Source organism: Rhipicephalus microplus, chromosome 5 (genome assembly GCF_043290135.1).
Source record: "Rhipicephalus microplus isolate Deutch F79 chromosome 5, USDA_Rmic, whole genome shotgun sequence".
Lineage (NCBI taxonomy): Eukaryota > Metazoa > Arthropoda > Arachnida > Ixodida > Ixodidae > Rhipicephalus > Rhipicephalus microplus.
In genome coordinates this window covers 172,490,531-172,507,414 of record NC_134704.1, presented here as the reverse complement: position 1 = coordinate 172,507,414, position 16,884 = coordinate 172,490,531, and the positions used below count along the sequence as shown (strand labels likewise).

Sequence of the window (16,884 nt, the reverse complement as noted above, 5' to 3'; positions counted from 1 at the left end):
GCCGCAAGTATCGCCTAAGCTTCGCCGCTGAAAATGCTTGTAACAGGGTGCAGATCCCCGGCTTCCGAAAAGGATGGGCCAACGGCTGCGTACGAGACAGAAGTGTTGGTCTTTAGTCATCGGGACATGTGTATTTCAGTTGTAGCTCTAAGAAGTATGCCTGAATATGTGCAATTGGTGCGTGCTTCGTAACCTCCAAGAAAGGCACGTCGCAATCTATCGCCTGCCACTGCCATGGCGGCCGGCATTCTGCAGGAGCCATCAAACGGTGTTCAAGTGGCACACCGGTTTCCTTCGCTAGGCCCCTCACACGGAGTGAGTACGGCTGTCTCATAGAAGGTCGTTTCTCAAACACAGCAAGGCCTGACAAAGAATTAATTGTAGAATTTAAAGGATGTTGCTTGTCTGCATTCACTTTAAGATAATATTGAAAAGACAGGTAACATCTCTATAGGTGGAGCGACCATCCGCACGATTCCACGTACAGGCTCTCCACGGGGCTAGTGCAAAGAGCACTCGTATAGATGCGGATGTCCAGATGATGAGCAGGGTCAAGCATTTTAAGGGCAGCAGGTGTCGCAGACTGATATGCTATTGCCCCATAATCAAGGCGAGTACCTATGAGGCTTGTATAGAAATTGATCAGGCACTTCTTGTCACTTCCCCACATACTGCATGACAACACATTTAGAACATTCAGGGCTTTTATGCACTTGTTTTTTAAATACTTGATGTGCGGTATGAATGTTAGCTTGGCGTTCAAGATTAGGACTAGGAATTTGTGTTCAGTATGAACAGAAAGACGCTGTCCATGCAGTTGAATATCGGGTTCGAAATGAATACCTCTCTTCCTGGAGAACAAGACACACTTGCTTTTCTTTGCATTCAGTCAGAACCCGTTTTCTTGTGCCCAATTGGAGACTTTGTTCAAAGAAAGCTGAGCCTACTGCTCACACATGGCCAGATTACAAGACTTAAAACCAAGCTGTATGTCATCGACATATGTGCAGCAAAACAAATTTCGAGGGATGGCCAAGTGCAAAGAATTCGTTTTGATAATAAAAAGTGTGCAGCTACGTGCACCACCTTGCAGCACTCCTGTTTCTTGGACAAATGTTTGGGAGAAGGCACTACCCACTCGGACACGGAATGTTCGATTTGACAAGCAACTCAATTACGGTAAACATATTGCCACGCACGCCAACATGAGTAAGGTCTCTCAATATTCCAATGCGCCATGTTGTATCGTAAGCTTTTTCGATATCGAGGAACACAGAGAGAAAATATTGTTTGTGGACGAAAGAGAGTCTGATCTGTGCCTCGATACGAACAAGGCGGTCGGTGGTGGATATACCCTCTCGAAATCCGCACTGAAACGGGTTGAGCGAATTGTTTGTTTGAAGGAAATGTACAAGTCGACGGTTTATCATTTTTTCGAAAAGTTTGCACAAGCAACTTGTCAGTGCAATAGGCCTATAACTCGAAAATGAGGAAAGGTCCTTGCCCTCTTTCAAAATGGGAATAGTCATAGCCTTTTTCCAGGAAGTAGGGATAGCGCCAGAAAACCAGATAGCATTGTACAAGCAAAGTAGGGGTTTTTGCGTTTCGATTGGTAGGTTTTTCAACATTTCTTACACCACAAGATCAGAACCTGGGGTGGAATGATTGCAGGAGTTCAGAGATGTGTAAAGCTCAGCTAAGCTGAAAGCTTGGTTGTATGCTTCGTGTTTTGTACATTTGTGTTCTAGTTTCTGCTTTTCGATTCTTGTTTTGTAACTTTGGAAGGCTTCACTATAGTGTGACGAGCTGGACACTTGTTCGAAGTGTGCGCTGAAGAAGTTTGCTTGATCGTCCAAGCTGTCACCTTGTGTGTTTACGAGAGGGAGTGAATGCACTTGTCTTCCTGCTATTCTCCTAACCATGTTCCAGACTAGCGCTCGTGTCTTTCGTGTTCTTCTTGTCTCTGTGTCGTCGTTTTGTTCTCGCGCTATAACTATCGTCATGCCATACCAACTAGCTCAAGCTGCCACACTTCCAAGTTACATTTAGTCTCCTGTGTATATGTATTGATGCCTGATATAAAGCTGTGCCAACTTTCCCTTCTAGCCTGTCAGCGCGTACTCCTGCTTTGAGACTACGTTTTTAAAATTTGTATTATTCTCCGCTGTCGGAGAGTCTCGAAGCAGCTTCCATGCTTTATTTTGCTTTCTGTGTGCATGCTGACACTCACTGTTCCACTAAGGAGTGTGTCGCCTGGTGGATCGTCCAGTTGGTGGGATACACTTTATTGCAGCATCAATAAGAAGTGCTGTCAAAAAGTCTACAGCTGCATTTATACTTATTTGACTTCTAGCCTGCTTTCACTTCCCTACTCTTCGCATCCCAACTAATTCTCCCTCTCTTTTTGCCCTCCTCCTCCTCTCTTTGCTTTTTGCATAACGCGAGCAGTGACGTCCGGTTTCATTATGTCCGACCAACTTAAGCGAGTAGCTTCTCTGAGCTTTTCCCAGTCCGTTTTGTCTGTGTGCCATCTGGGAACATCTGGGAATGCCCTACCTGTGGAATCGGCAAAGAGTCAAGAAGAGTTAGTGGCTGATATAAAAATCAAGAGCAGTCAAAAGAGCATAGAAGACAAAATTGGAAATCTTCAGAGTAGATTGGAAGCCGTTGAAGGTAAAATGCAAACTCTTGACGATCACAATGCTGACGTGGCAACTATTAATTCTACAGTCGGCATGCTAACAGCAGAGCTTGAATCTATGCAATCACGCCTTGACGAACAAGATGACCGGTTGCGCCGCAATAACCTCCTGTTTCATGGCGTACCCGACTGCAAACAAACTTGGGACGAATCTGAGGCCCGCATCAGAGAACTTTTGACAGGCGTAATTGATCCACTATCCGCAAACAACATTGAGCGGGCTCACCGTTTGGGAGCATTTCGCCCAGGTAGACATCGCCCCATTATCGTAAAATTTACCAATTTTAAAACAGAAGACAAAATACTCTGCGCACGCAAAAAACTTAAAGAAAAGGACATTTCTGTGAACGAAGATTTTTCGCTGGCGACACGCCATGCTCGAAATCAACTTTTGGCCTTCGCGAAAAGTCAGTCAAACGAAGCACCCTTCCAACTCCGGCACAACAAGCTGATTATGAACAAAAAACAATACTTCTTCGACCCCTCAACTAATCGCGTAACAGAGCACCTACAACGCCTGCCCCATAAACCCCAAAACCACGCCGTGCCGAGCAATGAAAGCTAGGAAAAACTGAGGGGCAGTGGAAGGTAACTAAATCGCGTATCATTTCTTTACACCAACATTCGTAGCATTCTTAAAAAACGCGATAATCTTCATTTTGCCGTTACTACAACTAATGCTGATATCATAGCACCAACAGAGACCTGGCTGCATCCAGATATTCTTGACCACGAATTACTCGACTGTGCTCATTGTTTTTCTTTTTACCGATGTGATCGAACAGCCCGCCAAGGGGGCGGCGTACTGCTGGCTATTACGAAAATCATACTATCACAGTATGTTCATGTTCCTTCGGATCTGGAGATAGTATGGGCCATTATCCAATTCTCCCATCGAAAAGTTGTTGTCGGTGTATGCTATCGTCCTCCTGCATCATCCCCGTCTTTTATCAATGAACTGCACGACGCTATAAACATTGTTAAGTCTCGTCACCTGTCGGTTCCTCTGCTTCTAATAGGCGATTTTAATATTCCAAACATTTCCTGGGCAACTGAACCACCTACCATCAGCCCCTTTTCCACATTCGCAAATGATTTCTTAAATTTGTGCTCTGTTTTTTCCTTGTCACAATTAGTAAAGCAACCTACCAGAACTATTGCGTCGGTAGCTAACACACTAGACATGGAGCTTTCGTCCCACTCCGATTTTGTTTCGAACATTACCTATCTGCCGGGTTTAAGCGATCATACTCTGCTATCGTTCAACATCAACGCATCCTGTCCCAAGTGTGTAAAAACGGTTAAAACAATTCATGACTACGGTAAAGCCGATTTTGTCTCCATTAATAATGAACTTTGCACATTTCTTGACAGTTTCCTCTCCCCGTTTGATAGTCGTAGTGTTCAAACTAACTGGGACCTTTTTGTAGATAAAGTGAAACAACTAACAAATAAACACATTCCTGTTCGCACTATCACATTCAACCAACATGCACCATGGTTCAATATACAGATTAAGCGTCTCCTAAACAAAAACCATCGTATTTACAAAGCCGCGAAAAAATCCTCCTGCATCGTTCGATGGGACGATTACAAAAAAGCCTCCCAAGAGTACACCACCGCACTAAAAATTGCAAAATATTGCTATTTTAACACCACGCTTCCGAATATGTTACTAACTGATCCTAAAAAATTTTGGCGCGTTATTAACCCCAAAGATAGCCAAATGTTAACCTTGATTGACAGTGCTGGAAACACCATTCCCCCTCGTTTGTGTGCAGAAGCCCTTAATGATGCCTTTTCCAGGAATTTCTCAACTACAGACGCCCCTGTTCCGACCACCCCCCATTGTGACTACCCACCCATGCCTCCTATTATTGACTACGTTGTTGTAGACGCCCCTGTTCCGACCACCCCCCATTGTGACTACCCACCCATGCCTCCTATTATTGACTACGTTGGTGTTAAAAGTGTAATCAAGTCCTTAAAGCCTTCCTCGTCTCCTGGGTGTGATACGATCAGTCCTAAATTTTTGAAAAACACCAGCTCTTATTGTTCAATCATACTAACGAAGATATTCGAACAATCGCTTCATGAAGGCTGTCTCACCGTCGACTTTAAGATTGGAAAGATAACTGCACTGTTTAAAACTGGTAACAAACATTCACCGTCTAACTACCGGCCTATCTCGCTAACCAGCATACCTTGTAAAATACTAGAACACATATTATATTCCAAACTGGCAGATTTTCTCGAATCTAACTCGTTTTTTTTCAAGTGTCAAACGGTTTCAGAAAAAACTATTCATGCGAGACTCAACTTGCATCTTTCACCCATGGATTAAACATCATTCTTGATCATTCATCCATCGCTGATTGCATTTTTTTAGACTTTTCCAAAGCTTTCGATAAAGTATGTCACAAGTTGTTACTTCACAAACTACAATATCTTAATCTTGATCCAAAACTTTTATTTTGGCTTGAATGTTTCCTTTCTAACCGCGGTCAGTTTGTTTTAGCTAACGATAACGTCTCACCCCGAACGAATGTCTCTTCTGGAGTCCCTCAAGGATCTGTCCTGGCTCCCCTGCTCTTTCTTATTTACATTAACGACTTACCTTTATCTGTTACTTCTCACATTCACTTGTTTGCCGATGACTGCGTCCTCTTTCGTGAAATATCTAATGACAATGACCTATTAACCCTTCAATCCGATCTTAACGCTATTTCTGCGTGGTGCAAAACATGGGTAATGCAACTAAACACTAGCAAATGCAAGTGCCTTCGCGTATCTAGAATTAACCGTATATTGCCCACTTACTATCTGAACGATGCTCCACTGGAATCTGTCAGCACTTACAAATATCTCGGAATACATATTACTACCGACCTCGCTTGGTCTGTGCATACCACGTACGTAATTAATAACGCTAATCGCATGCTCGGCTACGTACGTCGAATTTCTCACAGGCTCCTTCAACACTAAAACTAACTCTCTACAACACGCCTATCCGCTCCAAACTGGAGTATGCTGCATCAGTTTGGGATCCTAACCAAGAAAATCTAATACACTCACTTGAAATGGTTCAAAATAACTCTGTTCGTTTTATACTCTCTAACTACAACAGGACTGCCAGCATAAGCACTATGAAATCCAGCCTCGGATTACCTTCCTTATCATCTCGTAGGAAAATCCTTCGCCTTTGTCTTTTCCATAAGCTTTTCTATCACAGCCAGCTACGAAACGAACTCATTCTGCCTCCTCGGTACATTTCCGCTCGCATAAATCATGTCCATAAAGTCGGCTTGCCGTCCTGCAGAACTAACTCCTTTTTCCAGTCATTCATACCGCGTACATCACAGGAATGGAACCACCTACCCGCACTGACGGCAACAATCTCGGACCACCAACTTTTTAAAACTGCTTTATCTAACATTGTATAACGTGTAACACTGAAGTACATTGCATTTTGATTGATATGTGGGGTTTAACGTCCCAAAACCACTATATGATTATGAGAGACGCCGTAGTGGAGGGCTCCGGAAATTTAGACCACCTGGGGTTCTTTAACGTGCACCCAAATCTGAGCACATGGGCCTACAACATTTCCGCCTCCATCGGAAACGCAGCCGCCGCAGCCGAGATTCGAACCCGCGCCTTGCGGGTCAGCAGCCGAGTACCTTAGCCACTAGACCACCGCGGCAGGGCTACATTGCATTTTCCTAGTTTTGTTGTGTTCATACCTTTTTTTTTGCTCTGTTTTATATTATGTTTGTAACTATTGTAACCCACTCCCCTCTCTAGTGCCTCTGGGGACCTTTGTTTATTGGTGTACTTAGAATGATAGGAAAGGGGTCACTTCCAAAAGGATTGTTGATCACTTTCCAATAAAGCAGGGGTACAAGCGATGGGAACACAATGCTGAGATCTATGCATGAGTAGGTTTTGCTGGCGAGGCTAAAGTGTGTTGGTTCTTTCCTATTCAACAGACACGCACCCAAAAAAAAAAAAGGAACTGTTAGATTACGTGACCTCGTGCATCGCAGGGAGAGTCGCCCAATAGGCCATTATGTCCATTCAAGTCTCCAAGGACCACATAAGGTTTCGGTAGTTCATCTACCAGTGACTGGAATTCGTGAATTCGTGTTTTTCTAGGTGGTACAGTGGAGGTATGTAAAGAGGGCAGATGGTGACAAGTTTGTTCAAAAGAACTGCTCGAACAGCCACTGCCTCAAGGGATGTTTGTAGTGGTAAATGTGTACGTGCTACGCCCTGATCAACTACAATGGCCACACCACCAGATGACACTTCAACATCATTGCGGTCCTTTCTGATTACACAGTGAAGTAGAAAATAGGTGTTCCTGGAATTTAAGTGCGTCTCTTGTACACACAACACTTTTGGGGAATGTTTGTGTAAGAGTTCTTGGATACCGTGGAGGTTTCTAAGCAGTTCTCTGACGTTCCATTGTATTATTTGTGTATCCATTATGAGCGTAAATGAGTGCTGCGTGTACTAAAGAAGTATTGCAATAAGTCATGAGCCCTTGTCAGGCTTTGTGATGATGGTTTTTTTACTTTCTGGCGCGCTCCAAAGAGTCACACCTGTCCTTCGGCACCGAAGACACCGTTGAATTTGCTTTTGTGTCCATCACCTCGAACGAGGTGCTGGATGCCCGCTTGCGGTTCTCGCGTGCAGGCACGGAAGTCTTAGGGCAATCTATCACAACAAAAGGCTCTGGGGCTTCAGGTCCGGAGGCCTGCAGGCCTTTTGGTGGCGGAAGAGTACGTACTACTTCCGCTAAGAGGCTGAATGGCGCTTCCGCCAGTCCACTTCGTGTGGTACGTGCGGGCGCCACGAATTTTGGTGGCACTGCCCTTTTTCGTGCCACCTCCGTGAGTGAAGGACCCTGCAAAGATAGACACTTGCACGCCTCCCTAAAAGAGATGTTTTCATTTACTTTGAGCGTAAGTATTTCTTTTTTGTGTTTCCGTGTAGGACATGTGCGAAAGTAAGCGGGCTGTCCACTGTTGCAGTTTGTGCAGTGGGGAGTTTCTTCTGCACAGCTGTCTGTAGCATGTTCGTGCTAACTACACCTTGCACAGGTTTGACGGCCGCGGCAGCTCTGAGCGCCGTGGCCGAAATACTGGCACTTACAACAATGTCGGGGGTTCAGGATGTAGTGTCAAACCTTTAACTTCAAGTAGCCTGTTTCGATGTATTCTGAAAGTGTAATTGTGCAGAATGTAAGGATGAGGTGCTTTGTCGGCGTTTCTTAGTTGTCACGCCTGATCTTAATTCTTTGAACATGCGTTAGGTGCTGTTCGTTCCAGCCCTCAAGGAGCTCACTCTCTGTCAGGTCGATTAGGTCTTCATCAGACACTACACCTCGGGAAATGTTCACGGAACGGTGCGGTGTGACAAATACAGGTGTGGTTCCGAAAGAGGTGCTCTGAAAATTTTCGTACTGGGCCTTGCTTTGTACTTGAAGGTCGCCACTAGCCATGCATGTAGCTTGATAACCTGTACCAAGGGCATTGGTGAGGCATTTTGATACGAAAAATGGAGAGATTGTTCTTGCATTCTTCTGTGTTTCACAATAAATCACATGGAAGCGCGGGAAGATTTCTTTGGGTTTTAGAAAGACATTCAGCCTTCCTTCGGTGCGCCCCCTCTCAGAGGGAGGGCGATCAGACAGTTTGGGAAATAGATTGATATGTGGGGTTTAACGTCCCAAAACCACCATATGATTATGAGAGACGCCGTAGTGGAGGGCTCCGTAGTGGAGGGCTCCGAAAATTTTGACCACCTGGGGTTCTTTAACGTGCACCCAAATCTGAGCACACGGGCCTACGACATTTCCGCCTCTATCGGAAATGCAGCTGCTGCAGCCGGGATTCGAACCCGTGCAGTTCGGGAAATAGAAAACAGCCCATAAAGTACTATACATAAATTTGGCAGCCATGCTAGCCGTCCACCACGGAGCCCAACATGGGGACGCAGCAGCACAACTACAAAAGGCCTGCCAGCGCCAGCTGTACAAAGCCCCTATAACCCAATATTATGTGACCAAGAGAGGGCACATACACAAGGTTAACCCTAGCCGCCTGTAAGATGGAAGTAAACAGAAATGAGGAGATGGTAGGAAATATTGAAAGAGAGAAAAGACGAACATGTAGGAAGAGAGAGATAGAAAAAGGCGACTGCCGGTTTTCCCTGGGTGGGTCAGCACAGGGGGTGCCTTCTACGTGAAGCCAGGGCCAAAGGGGTGTGTTGCCTCTGCCGGATGGTCTTAAAGTTCGTATCACACGGTGTCGGCTCAACCACTAGGATCCCCTTTTTCCGGACATGGCAAACCCACGCACGGCTAGGCGTGGAAGAGGTCAAAACCTCCTGTTAGCTCTGGTCCGTGGTGTCGCTACACACCAAACGCCTGCTTGCACAGACAACCTTGCGGGGACACAGCCATGTCTCTGCTTAAAATTACAGTGAAAATAACTTACTCAGCTTCAAAATATAGCCAAAATAACATTCATGCTTTAGAAACGCACACGTCCTGTATACAGGCTCCCAAATACATGTTATATTGCAGTAAAACTGCGTAATAAAGAGTACATTGCCAATGGGCGTCAGAACATGCGATTATCATAACGACTTGGTGGTTTAAAGCCAGCCACCCACTACAAAAGGCACACACATTTCTGTGCGTACTTTATTACAGGCCAACTCTGGTGTTTTTTTTTAGATCAATTGATCTAAACAAAATTCATTGGGTACGTTCCTTTGCACATTCCTGTCCCTCATGCCAAATTAATGGCTCGAGAGTTGCGCTGACTGTTTGCAACTGAATTTTTAAAGACTGCCTCGAAAAGCTCGCTCAGTTGCCAGAATTATTGGCAGAACTGTGTGTGATGTCATGTTTGGCATGTCGATGAAATCAATGCAGCCGATGGCATCGCTACTTTGGCCGCTATGGCATTTATTGTGCTGGCCACAAGGCGACAGCTGCGGTGTTTGGCACGGGTATAACACGGGAAAGCTTTCTTCCTTCCTCTATGGTGTTTGGCTGGTGCTTCGCTGGTCTGGCTTTCACAGTTTTCATACTCTGCACTGGCAGGACACGGCCTGCAGTTCTTGCCAAATAGTACGTCATAGACTGGGCACCCGGTTGGGCTTCGGTATTGCACCCTTTTGGTTATTAAAAATTATTTTCAAGTTTTCTGAGCATTTCACCAATTGGGCTCATGACAAGAACAAATAAACATAGAACCACCAGTCTCAGGAACATAGAAGCACCATTACCTTGACATGGTCGAAGAATCGCCAGAGTTGGCCTTTAAGGCCATGCAGTGGGTGCATAGCAAGTTGAACAACATCTTTCGCACATAATTGCTCATGGTATAAAGCATGCGACACATTACGCAATATGTAGCCATATGCAAAAGCTCCATTGACGCAAGCCACTTTCAATTTTATGGGTAGATTACCCTTCTAGTAATTTCGCAATTCAAACCTGTCAAGTAACATATTAAAATAAAAGTATGCACCAAGGGGTTGAAGTATGCACCAGGGACAGCATATCACTATCGCGTTGAACTCTTATTAAAGGCGAAGTTTAAAGTCCTCAAGTTTTTCCACCACAGAGAAACACTGATGCTTCAATCTGCTTCGCAATAACGCCCTCTACAAGTGTGATGTCGGGCAAGCAAGCAGGTTGACATATGTAATATAATGTCATAGCAGATGCAAACAACAGGATGAGTACGTCATTGATTGCTTCCAACACATTATGAAAGAAGCCCAGTTTTTCATCAGCCACAGCACAAAGCACACACAGCAATGCCTAAAAGATGGGTAGTGGGTACCACGCTTTTCCGCTGAATGATGGCTAATTGCATAGTAGATGCTTCCTCACTGGATGAAGTTTATGATGATTCAAGAAGTGGTGGGTGCCTTACATGAGTTGCTTGTCCTTAGACCTGGCTCTAAGAAGGCCACTCTTCCAACGTTAGCTGCGACTGTGCTTCGTGTTCCGCGAACGCCTGGAGGCTTTTTCACTGTGCCATTGTCTCTGGAGTCCGCACTCTACAAAACCTTGCTACATTGTGATTCGCAGTATCCACATACACCATGCAAGATCCTACTCATGTCAATACCTTTTTAACTCCAAAGCTTTTTTGAATAAAGGTATATGTCTAAACTTTATTATATTGACAATTTGAAGAAAGCCTTATTTTATCCTCTTCATTAGACATCAATAAGGACTTATCATTAAATCGAGGTGTCCCTACCATATTGTCACACAGAATTACGTGGCGACTCTTTCATTCCTAGCACAAGAATCACCACAAACTGCCATGCCGCCACTTATGTTGGCACAAGAGATGCGAATGCGGTCAAGATTGTCTCACAAAATACTTTTTGTTTTTCTAAATTTCCACTGCATGTATTACTATTTATTTTCCAATCACTTTCCACAATGCCTTCAGGCTGTCAAAGTATTTTTAATAATCAAGTAAATGCTGTGAATCACCCTGTAAGAGAGAGGTTGTCAGCTCAGTTATGGGCTGTTGAAGGCATTGTTTTAAATTGTACCGTGGCATTGCAATTATGCTTTTAAGGCCTAAGGGGCTAACCAGTGCTATGTAATTCAGAAAGGAGAAGCTACATACCATGTTTTCCAAATCATCTTTATGGGCGATGAGCTTCTTGAAGCAAGCTCTTCGCCATATCTGCTCCTTCGCCTGCTTCAGAGTGTCGCGCACCATTTCGATGAATTTCTGAATCATGGCCTGCAATGCAAATTGTACAAACGCTGCTCAAAGCGATACGTCGAAGACTTTAGCAGGTACTGTGCGCATTGTTATTGAAAGCAGCACTTAGAGACAAAGAACAAAACAGCGGGACTAGTAACAATGCTGCTTTTTTTTTCGCTCATTTGTTCATCTTTCCATTTCTGCGAGATAGGAAAGACAAAAAAAAATGAGGCTTTTTTTTTTCTTTCACAGACTAGGTTCATATCAAAATTTTGTTCTGCTGAAATTTAATGTTTCCGCTGAAGCACAGTTACCGACAAAAGCATGCACGTTCACAAAAAAAGTAGGGCAGTGATAGCAAGGAAAAAGAAGAAAGATTACAAGCACAAAAACCAACTGCTAGACTACATTGGCCGCAGAAGCCTTTGCCGATACAGCCTGCTAACGGCAGAATCATTCAGAACTTTTTATTAACCTGGGGCATGATAAAAGAACAAGTTCTGTGATAAAACATCAGCCTGCGCCACGTCCAGATTGTGTTCGCTGCCTGGGCTGTTCCCGTTTTATGCGACAGATGGCACACACAGAGGTTGAGTCAAGAAGCTCATTGGGGAGACACTTTGATACGTGTGTGGGTGATTATTGCTCCGGAACCTTGCTTGATTATAACACTGGAATCTACACATGTTCATGGATGTCAATATACTAATACATTGGGATTCTACTGCAACGAAACTGATTTCCTAATTTTATATGCAGCTTATTTGCTAACAGTTATTTTGCCATATGAATGCACCGATAGCAACAATTGTTGGCATGAAGAACGGTGGCGTTTTGGCGCGACAGCACTAAAGAGTTTCGCAGAAATTCTGGTGTCGACGGCGTCCGCATCTTTGGTTCCAGAACAAAAAGGCAGCGTTTTTGGCGAGAGAAAACTTTCGACGTTTGCAATAAAGATACCAGCCTGAGCGCAAAGCCACCCCCAGCTATTAGGAAAGCGACAATCGTTGTGTGTTTATGCATGTGAGTGCATGTACACCTGCGTGTGTGCGTGCGTGTGAATAGTATCGCTATTGCATTCTGGTTGCCTAGCAAAATGAACGAAATACTTCGTCAGAGAACTTTTAACTAATGTAGCTCAAAACTGACACACATTCTTTAAATAACTTAAATCAACACACTACCATTGCCAGTCTTGCTTATAGCTTCATGTAGATGCGTCCATTTCAGTCTCTGGCAGTGTAAGCAGCGTGGTATGGTGGGAAGAACATTGGGTTCCAAAGGTCGATGCTGGGTTAACCAGTACCACACCTGTATCAGGATTGTCAGGCCAGTGCAATCAGACATACTTTGCGATATTTTATTACGCTCTTACGGCCCTGGCGGTGTCAATCGACACCACTGAATAACACTTCCTCTAGTATCTCGGAAGTGTAGCCAATACCGCTCATTTTTGGGGGTATAGTTCTTCAATGATCCCCACTGCAATTGACATCAATACTGCAGGACGTTTGTTGAGGTAGCAGCCACAAAGAAGAAGCGCAACCGAGGTCTTCAGTGAAGCGGAGGCGCTGAAGGCAAGGCGACTAAGGGCCATTTTCGGGAGGACGTACCATAGCTGTTTCAGTGAGTATTTGGCTGACAAGTAAGACATTGGTTCCCATTTTGTGTACACTATTATCATTATAAAGGAGCCATTTTTCTCATTTCCTAATCACTGAGTCCTGATGACCTAACTTAAAATTAACGCCACGTTATTTAATAAAAAATGCTTGCACCACTGACTCAATATTCTGCTGGTGGCCTTCTGAGGTTCTAACTACAAGAAAAACACGCACAACAAATGTATCCGACCAATATAAAATCCAGGGCTGAAAGGGTTCGGTCGGGCGGACTTCAACTCGATGAAGTGCTTATAAGACAGAGAAAGTGAGCGCCCTACCCAAAGCAGTGTATTTTCTGCAGATCACCCCTTATGCTGTCGAAGTGGGACGCCGACAATCATATTTGGTGTTTCATGAAACATTCAAGGCTTTTTAAGGCCTTTGCATTATTAATTGTTGTTGTGTCGCAAGTACACAGGTCAGAAGTAAGCCTGCAATGTGGCAAGACGGTGATCATCCCAGAGACATCCAAAAATGAAAAAATCCGGCTTGACACCAAGCATGGCAAACTAAATATAATAACGTGAATATGGCCACGTGAAAAAACAAAAAAAACGTGGCTGCATCACAGATACAGTATGTACAATAATTTCTGTTTACTGGTTATTCTACAACATTTATTTTACTTGGTTCCAATAGGCATCGATGAGACAGCTCAAAAAGTGGCATCTGAATTTAAAGCAAGAAGTTACTTTTCCAGCGTGATGAGGAACTGAGTAGGTAGCGCATAGGCCCACACTATCAATGTCATGTTGAGAAGCATCCTGAAGAAGGCCTGTCCCTGCTAAAGTCAAAGCACTGCCTTTTGCATGCGTGCCTGTTGATTCATCATCGCCATGTTGTGGAGTAGCTGCCTCTAGGTACAGCAAACTTGGCGTACTTTCAGCGGTCGTATCAGGCACTTCAGGTACAGTTGAGCCTTTTGGCCCCCATCGCATCTGAGAACTCGGCAGCAGAGCCACCAATTTTGGCAGTGCTTTCCTGGTTTTTTGCTGCACAGTCAGATACTCTGGGCAGCCTGGGAAAATGCCAAGCACATCATCCGGAGTGAGCATAGGAATTTTTTTGATGCATGCAACAGGACGTTTCTCTTGTATTCTGTATGATATGTCGCAGAAATTGCCTTTTCCAAGAAGTGCTTCGCGCACACATGGTCGGTAGGCAGTTGCCCATCGGCACTTATCCAAGCGCTCTGGTTCGCGAAGAGCCTTGAAAAGCGACACATGTTTCATACAAGTCTGATACCCTGACTTGCAATTTGGTACAAAACGCCACTTGCCCATTTTGAGGCGCAGCCAGCGACAAGCCTGCTGACACGTTGTCAGAGTCGTGTAGCGTCAAGGTATATGTGCACGAAATCTCAAAGCGCGAATCAGCAAAACAAATGCACTGGCAGGGCTTACAGGCACAGGGCAACGCGTTTCTAAATCACAAAATCCCATGCACACAAAGCTTTCAGGAAGATGTTCTTTTGCGCTTGAATTTCAGAACAAGCGGCACGCGAATTCCTGGTGCCCCATACAGTAGCACCATCTCAACTAATGTGACAGAAACTACTCGCGGCTCAGCGTAAATGGCAAACACAATCTGCACGTGCCCTCTTCCGACGCAGAGCGGCGAGTGTCAGCGCCTAACTTATCCTTACACTGTGATCTGATGTGCCACTTTTGTCATGTAATGATTGTCTGAAATAATGTTATCTGACTGCATTAGCTGACATTAAACAATATTACGCGCACACACACACACACATATATATATAATGAAGAAAATGAAATGCATGCCAGAGGTCACTCTAGTTTTACAAAATGTAGTTGTGTTCACCAAGTCTTCACATTCTGGCCAAGTAAGCAGAGCCAGGTTCTCACAGTGAACAGGTAATGTTTATTGCACATTCTATATTGCAATGCAATTATTTCTAGTTTACACTGACCATGCCAAAGCACATAGATATTGTACATGAAAAGACACCAGAATTTGCGTTTCACAGCTTTGCTCATTTTTTTTTAAACTTTCAGCTGAAAGCGAATAGTCGTGACTAAAACCAGCCAGGGTACTTAACTATCCCCTTCATGTGTATTCAGCCATTAACAGTTTATGACCGCATATACATTTCAAAATAGGGAGAGACAACGAGAATGGAACTGAACAGTCAATACGAGTTGAGCACGCAAGAAGGAGCTATTAGAACGGACCTACCACAAGCTTGTTAAATAACAATGTAACAATGCTTGTCTTAGAGTATTTTTATGAGTGCGCACTTCATTTCCTTTTGTTCTTTGCTTCTACGAAAATCATGGCTCTTAAACTAGCCCATCAGTACATACTAAACAATGCCAATTTGATACGCTTACTATACCAACTGGATCTGTAGATGATTGATTTATATATGGGGTTTAATGCCCCAAAACCACCATATGATTATGAGAGACGCCGTAGTAGAGGGCTCCAGAATTTTCGACCACCTGGGGTGTTTTAACGTGGATCCAAATCTGAGCACACCAGCCTACAGCATTTTTGACTCCATCGAAAATGCAGCCGCCGCGGCCGAGACCACCGCGCCGACTAGACCACCGCGCCAGGGCAACTGGATATGTAACCATAGTGAAATTCCAAGTGGCTTCTAATTGTAATCAAGTGCTCCATTGGGAGGCAAAAACAAAAAAAAAATATATCCCTAGTAGTATGGCTATCCGATTCAACTGTCACCATCCTAAAGGTTTCTGGTTCATTTGGTGGGCGGTTCATTGCAAACACAGAGCATGGCCGATTGGAGCCATCGGTTTTGTTTCTTCGACCGAGTTGCCCGGCGGTCAAATAACATGCACATGAAGAAAAGTAATATTTCCAGCTGGTTTAGAAACCAAGACATTTTCATGCTAGATAGACTTGCGGTTCGACAATTCAGTTCGAAGTGGATGAATATCCACACGAAATTTGTCAGTTTCCAGCTGTAATTCGGACATATTCCAGTTGCAAATTCATTCGTTTTGGGCCGAGTTACAATGCGCTAGCTGAATTATCAAACCAGGAGCCGTTCTGGTTGGAAAGATTTCCAGTTCAATAGTCTAGCTTGAAATAGACTTTTCTTTTATCTCGAAAGGAAGCACACGATTCATGGGTTACCTGCTTGTACCAAGTCAGTCAAGCGACCACGACAGCTAGGTCTGCAAGGCCACAAGAGAACATGCAAGTCACGGTAAGGTAAATGAAAAGGTGCACACTCGGACAAACCTCTTTTTCTTTCTTGGCGTTCCGCGCTTTCGCCTTCGACTGTCGGAGTACCGCGATGGACTGCACGTATCTCACGTAAGCAAAATACGCCTTCCTCCTTTCTTCCAGTGTCTTCGTCGCCATGTCAGCTGTTATCCGCACAAAAACGGCGGCAGAGTTTACGTGTAGTGGCTACCGACGCAACGCTATGCTGACTAACAACGCGCCACAAATCCAAAACAGCGGTAATGCCCACTGGTTAGTGGTTCGTGAGGAAAAGAAAGAAGGATGGATGGATGGATGGATATGGCTGTACCCTATAGATCGGGCGGCGGCTAGCGTCACCAAGCCGTATTACTTAATGAACCCAAAACTATATTTATTTATTTTTCCTTAAAAACTGAGTTTGAGGATTCATACTTTGCAGTGTAGAGTTTAATTTTCACTCGTGCCTTGACTTTAGCCACCAATCAGATAACCTCCTTCTAGTTAAGTCTACTTGCTTAAAGTGTATTTTGCCCTCACGGTCCCTAAACCCTAGTGTTTTGAA

At 44.3% G+C, this 16,884-nt stretch overlaps 1 protein-coding gene across 4 annotated transcripts in view; it reads right to left on the bottom strand.

Moving 5' to 3' along the window:
* The window catches only part of LOC119173623 (uncharacterized), a 43,114-nt gene extending 26,491 nt beyond the window's left edge, over positions 1 to 16,623 (bottom strand). Inside the window, exons 1-2 of one of the 4 annotated variants that reach the window (XM_075896197.1) lie at positions 16,356 to 16,623; positions 11,374 to 11,493 (exon numbers count right to left, since the gene is read on the bottom strand). In XM_075896197.1, coding sequence (XP_075752312.1) covers positions 11,374 to 11,493; positions 16,356 to 16,478 — 243 coding nt within the window. In that variant the 5' untranslated portion in view covers positions 16,479 to 16,623. Of the gene's footprint in view, positions 1 to 11,373; positions 11,494 to 16,247; positions 16,289 to 16,355 lie in introns of those variants that run through there. The other 3 variants (XM_075896199.1, XM_075896196.1, XM_075896198.1) reach the window with 3 other exon arrangements.
* Positions 16,624 to 16,884: the final 261 nt, after the last annotated feature.